The sequence below is a fragment of the Amblyomma mixtum genome, chromosome 1 (assembly GCF_055824585.1).
Source record: "Amblyomma mixtum isolate Tamu chromosome 1, ASM5582458v1, whole genome shotgun sequence".
Classification (NCBI taxonomy): Eukaryota; Metazoa; Arthropoda; class Arachnida; order Ixodida; family Ixodidae; genus Amblyomma; species Amblyomma mixtum.
The window spans coordinates 77,116,295-77,122,156 of NC_143012.1; the positions used below are offsets into that span (position 1 = coordinate 77,116,295).

Here is a 5,862-nt window from a genome sequence, read left to right on the forward strand (position 1 = left end):
ACACACACTGTTTTGCATCGCATGTATTCAGCGTGCACATTTCACCGTTTAGAGACAGCATGGCACCCATTTCGACCTTTAAGCATTGAGTGTACTACATACAATGCAATTGACACAGATGTAACGCATTCAGTAGTGCCTCGTGATGCGCAACTTGTGTCACACAGAGACAGAAAAGAACAGTTGTACAATGGTAAGTATCACAAGCCTGACACATGCTGTGCAAGCAGAAAGGCACATTCGTACATCGCTGTGGTAAAATATGAAACACGACTAGAACAATGGGCTACTGTTGCATGGGACAGTGGTCATAGTAGATTCAGGAGGACTACAAAAACCTGAATGAAAAAACATCCACAGATGTTGCAGCATGAGCACAGAAGAAACGCATTTAAATAATGCAGCTGATTCAGCATGAACAATGCAAAACATCTACATATCACAGATGATACAGCAGGAACAATGAAAAAAATATTTGCATATGCGTATCGCAGATACTGCAGTATGAACAGTGTAAAAATCATCTACATATCACAGATGACACAGCAGGAACAATGCAAACAACATTTACCTATCAGAGATGCTGAAGCATGAACAATGCAAAAGAAAAATTTCCATATAACGGATGATGCGGCATAAAGGCATGTGACTACTTCAGTTCAATGATTGTTGCATGGCTGCATCCTGCCTATGACAGGCGTGTTTACATATATAAAAATTCAGACTGCACTAGTGTTCCGAGTGACGGCAGCGCACATCAGCGTGCATACACAACATGTTGCTACGACATGTTAAGACCAATAGAAAAAAACAACAAATTGTTATGCCTATAAATCGAAATGAGAAAATCAGAGCTGCAGGTGCACGCATGAAATGTACGCGTGACGGAAGAAAACGGCAGGGAAAATTACCTGCGAACAACATAGTTGCATGCAGAACAGCTTTTACACCAGGCACACGGCAGGAAAAAAAAGAAATACGAATACACAGCGCAGTTTGAGCACCTGGCAGAACGCAACTAAACCAAAGGGAATTGAGACCAGTTTCTGCACCTGCTAAAAGCTTGGAAGGAAAAAATGAGAATACACGCGCAGTTTCTGCGCCTGGCGTTAGTGGGAAACAAAAAGAATTAAACGCACACAGTGTGTGCATGTCAGAAGGTTAACAATAAAGAAGAACAAAAAAATTACACGGATGCGTCCGGCGACTGTGTGCGGTTGCGGATTAGCACCGTGAGTAGCCCGACACACTGAGCAAGCAGGTGCTGTCGGGCCGACTCCTCTCCACGTGACTCCGCAACAGCAGCTGCCATTTGCTGTGTGGCCGTTGCTGACAGCTGCACTGCGCCTGCCGCCTGCCGCATCGCAGCTGCCACATCTGCCATGGCGGCAGTTTGCGCAGTGGTTGCTGCAGTCGCTGCTGTCTGCACCTGCAAAGGATAGGAGCTTGAACTGCACTACCCCGAGTGATTGAAGAGGGCTGGTTTCACTTCCACGGTAAACATGATGCGGCCAAGCCCTACATGCGTGCGTTCCATATGGCAGCGACAGAACGCCAGGCTCTGTGAATCATGTGTCGAGGGTACGCACTGTGCGAAATAATGGCGCGAAACGTAAAAAAAAAATTTGATAGATGCTTAAGCTTCACCTTTGAGTGGGACGCGGCAGCGTGTTGCAGCGCTGCCAGGGAGCCAAGGCATGGCCGTGAGCACAACAATCAGTCATTATCAAAATTGAATACCCATGCATTATGTTATATTTCTGTGTAAAAATCCGAACATTTTGTCGGCACATACCTGACTGTTGCTCTCAATGAGCCTTTCCATGGTGTCGAGCAGCCGCTGTTGGAACTCGGCGTCCTGGCGGTTTCGCGCCTCCGCCAGGTCAGCGCTGCGCCGAGTTTCCAGCAGCAGCTGCTCCACGGCGTCTTCCTCTGCCCGCCTGCTGTTGCGAGGCGGGCGCCTTCTCACGGAGCTTGGCCCCGGCTGTGGCTGCTGGGGGGCTGTCAGAGGGGAACATGCGCATATTACTCAATGCGGTACACTGTTGAATAAGCAAACTGATCTGTACCATGTCTGAGAGAACTATGTACATGAATACACACGAACAGGCCCATACAAATGCATACGCTGTCAGTGATGTAACGAACGTGCCATTGTAGCAACATATACGCTGTGCGCATTGATTACACCAATGGGTGCCATCACAGTCCCCACTGCAAGAGGACAAAACTTGCACAAGCTCCAGTGCCTGATGTACGGGAAAGTTTTGCGACCACTGTTGGATGATTTTGATTATACATATTGCTCTGCAAATCATACTGAGGCCGAGCAGCTTCCAACTCGGCTGCTAAAGAGGTTACATATTTGCAGGCTGACTCACCGGCTTCTTGGCTCAGCTCCTCAGCAAGGAGGTCCCCCAGCAGCACACTGTCCATGCTGCTCATGCTGTCGTCTGCATAAAAGCATTACAGCACAACTGATCAGTGGACAGTTGCACCGAAGTGTGCAGTGCACCATAGTAAAATGAACACCTACTTCATTTGCGGCACTACGAGAACTAGCAAATCCCTAGGAGCAGAACAAAAACATCACTATCAAATGTGGAAACTGCATATGCAACCTCCACTTTCTGCATTCGGACTACTCAAATCCTTCTCATAGGATTTAACTTCTTCTACCTCAGGCTCATCTGTTCAATGATATTCAAATCCACACAAGACGCTAACAATGCGCACAACTTACTAGCCATACGAAACGGTTCACCAACCCGCTTACAATGGAGACGACAGCGGTGTAGGCGGCGGAGGTGGTGCTGCTTCTGGTGCTGGTGCTGGTGCTGCTGCTGGTGCTGCTGCTGGTGCTGCTGCTGGTGCTGCTGCTGGTGCTGCAGGGGGTGGTAGCAGCAGAGGTGCTGCTGCTGCTGCTGCTGCAGAGGGTGGTAGCAGCAGAGGTGGTGGTACTCCGGAGGGTGGCAGAGGTGGTGGTGGAGATGGTGGTGCTGCTGCGTCCGCTGCTTCTGCTGGTGGCGGTGGTGATGGTGGTGGTGGTGCTGCTGCTGCTGCTGCTGCTGCTGGGGGTCGCGTTGGAGCTGATGCTGCTGCTACAGGAAGCTGGGCCTGCGAGAAGGCAAACCGCCGCACGTTTACACATGCATATCCCGAAGTTCATCTTGATGGTACATTGTTCACAGCACGATTTTGTGAAACAGTAAAGAATCCCTCATTACCACCAAGCAGGTAACTGTGAAAACGTCTATAACCTCACTACGATTCTATTACAACATTGCAAACGCACCTGTCGCCTGGCAATGGGGAAATAAGGTTTCCCCACGCCCTTGGCACTGGCCCACCCCAAGATCTGGATGATGCGGCCCCCAGAGCCAGGCAGCTTGCCACCTCCGGTGCCCCTGCGAGCGAATGCGAAGAGACACGTTACTGCGGCATTCCATTTACCAACACTGTTGACAGACTCACCCTTGGCCGGCCCGCAGACTTGCCAGCTCCGCCCTTGTGTGGCAACACATTTGCCGCCAAGACTGCCGCCAATGCTCGGCAGTCTTGACAGCCGGTCCCAATCGATTCAAGCTCTCCGCCAGCTCGTCCCACAGAGCGCGCTTGCGGGCCGCGGTGATGGTATTGGAAAGCTCCGTCGAGGCCCGCGCCAAGAAGATGTGCTGCTCCAAAAAATCGAGCAGCATCTCTTCTTGGGCAGCGGACATGCGGGGTTTCTTAGGCGCCATCGCAAACTAGATTTCCCGCCTATTCTCTCAGAGATATCAAACAACTTCCGCAGGGAATAGCGGGGAGTTCTTTCTGTAAACAGGCAATAGTGCGGACTACACAGCTTGGGGTCAGGGTAGTCGCTTTACGAGAGGGAGCGTATGCGTGCTGCATTCCGAGCATTATTTCTCGCGCCTATCGCTTTAATGCGAGCATTTAGGCTTCCGTCCGGAAGGAAACAGAATCGGGAAATGTACTTTCTGTTGTCCGCCTAACCGTTTTGCTCTTTCTTGTTTGCTCCTCCGGTCGTTTTCGTTACTCAGTCATCTCTTTGCCGCAGCTATACATATAAACAAAACACACATATGCGAACGTACATCATTTATTTTTCCCCACAAATCGCACTTCATGGTCGTATTCTATTTCCTATGGGAATACAGACAGACAACCACACATTAGATACTGGAACACTCCACCCTTTGACACTTTTGCCATCGATCGTACGCGCCTACCAACACAGGCTTACCTCAAGCAGTTCGCCGATTTCGTGCCAACTGCTCCTCGCAAGTTTGCTCAGCAGACACGTAGCCTTCACTGTCTTCATTCACATTTTTCTCCGCACTTGGAACAACCGCACAGTACCTTGATTTTCGTCGCCACGTAAGAAAACAGTATCAAGGCGTGGAACAGCTGTTTTCGTGCGAAGCGGCTTGTTGACGTTTTTTACCGCCGTCAGCGCACCCCCGCGGCAGCGAAAGTTACCCACTAGCAAATTTAATAGCCTAATTTCTTGCGCTTCTTGTTTTTTTTTTATATTTTTCTTCTTTAAACATATTTTTTTGGCAAAAAAAAATAATTATTATTTTTATCGTTGATCATTTCTTTACCCTTTTAGCAAAAATTTAGCAGACGGTCCCTCGTCGTGCAGAAAAATGCTTCCGGGGCGCCGCTCTGCTGCAATTGGCTGATCCCTCGTTACGTCAATTTTGCGTCAAGCGTCGACGTCACATTGTTTCGTCATTTTGACGTCACTGTCAATAACTTTTGACAGGTTTTTGACAAAGTTCCGTAATACGGGCCCTTAGGTCTTGAGGTTCTCTAGGTCCCGCAGGGGAGGGTCCGCCGGGCAGAGGGAAAGGATGTGGAGGGAAGAGGCGGAGGGTTCTGGGCATAGGGCGCATGCCGGAGTGGGGAAGGAGGGATGAGAGTGAGATAGGGTAACGGGTGAGGGGAGAGTGCGTGTCTTTAGTTTGTGCCAGAGTGTTGCTTGTTAGTTATCTAGGGAGGGGTGGGGCGGAGTTAGAGCTGGCGTGAGGCTCTGTAGGCCTGCGTCAGCTCGCTGAATGAGTGAATGCGCTCCATCGTGAATCCCCGGTCCGAGGCCACCTGAGCCCGGTATAAAGAACCTCGGGCTAAAAGGTTGGCGGCCTGGTATCGGGATTCCCAGAGTGCGCAGGCACCAATATCAGCTCCAGTTGACGGAGAGGGGGTGCATCGGGCGAGACCAGTATGCCAAAAGCAGGGACATGGAGTCGGCCTCGAACAAAATATAGAATCACAGTTTTAGACTCATATAAAATGAACCGGGCTTCCGTGCGGGTGATAGCAAATGCAAAGGCGGGTTCCACTGCAGCCTCTGGGGAGGTGTCTGGAGGGAGAGGTAATGTGAGGAGGGTGGATAAAGAGGAGTCCACCACAGCTGCTGTCGCTTCATCACCCGTGCAGGCAGCGTCCACCCATATGGCGCCCTGCTCGGAGCCGTACGCTCGATGGAGTGCCTTCGCACGGGCTCTCCGGCGCGGTTCATGGTGGGACGCATGCATATTGCTCGGGAGCGGCCTGATGCGGAGCTCCCGGTGAAGGGGTCGTGGAATGGCGAGCAGGGTTGGCTCGTTAGCCGGTATTATGATTCCGAGGGAGTCCAGGATATACCGACAGTGTAGTGTACAAACCACCGTTGTCTTGCGGAGCGGTCTATGTAGGGCAAACGGGGCGATCCCTCAACGTTAGGCTGGGTGAACACCGTAACTCCCTAAAAGACCATTATGGGAATCTCCCTGAGCATTGCCGGAAATGTAACAAAAAAGAAGAGCAGAAGGGGAAAATTTGCAAACCTATTTTTGTGGTTTACGGGGCTTTAAC

General features: G+C 50.6%; 2 protein-coding genes across 2 annotated transcripts; both read right to left on the reverse strand.

The window, feature by feature from the left end:
* Positions 1 to 1,186: 1,186 nt before the first annotated feature.
* Positions 1,187 to 2,476, reverse strand: LOC149366834 (uncharacterized). Its single transcript, XM_089571918.1, has 3 exons — positions 2,382 to 2,476; positions 1,796 to 2,001; positions 1,187 to 1,429 (listed from the first exon to the last, which is right to left on the reverse strand). The coding sequence occupies exons 1-3, from the start codon at positions 2,443 to 2,445 to the stop codon at positions 1,187 to 1,189; spliced, it is 513 nt and encodes a 170-aa protein (XP_089428044.1). The 5' UTR covers positions 2,446 to 2,476.
* Positions 2,477 to 2,675: 199 nt separating this feature from the next.
* Positions 2,676 to 4,205, reverse strand: LOC149366835 (uncharacterized). The gene is made up of 4 exons (XM_089571928.1): positions 3,475 to 4,205; positions 3,296 to 3,407; positions 2,962 to 3,117; positions 2,676 to 2,690 (listed from the first exon to the last, which is right to left on the reverse strand). The coding sequence occupies exons 1-4, from the start codon at positions 3,738 to 3,740 to the stop codon at positions 2,676 to 2,678; spliced, it is 549 nt and encodes a 182-aa protein (XP_089428054.1). The 5' UTR covers positions 3,741 to 4,205.
* Positions 4,206 to 5,862: the final 1,657 nt, after the last annotated feature.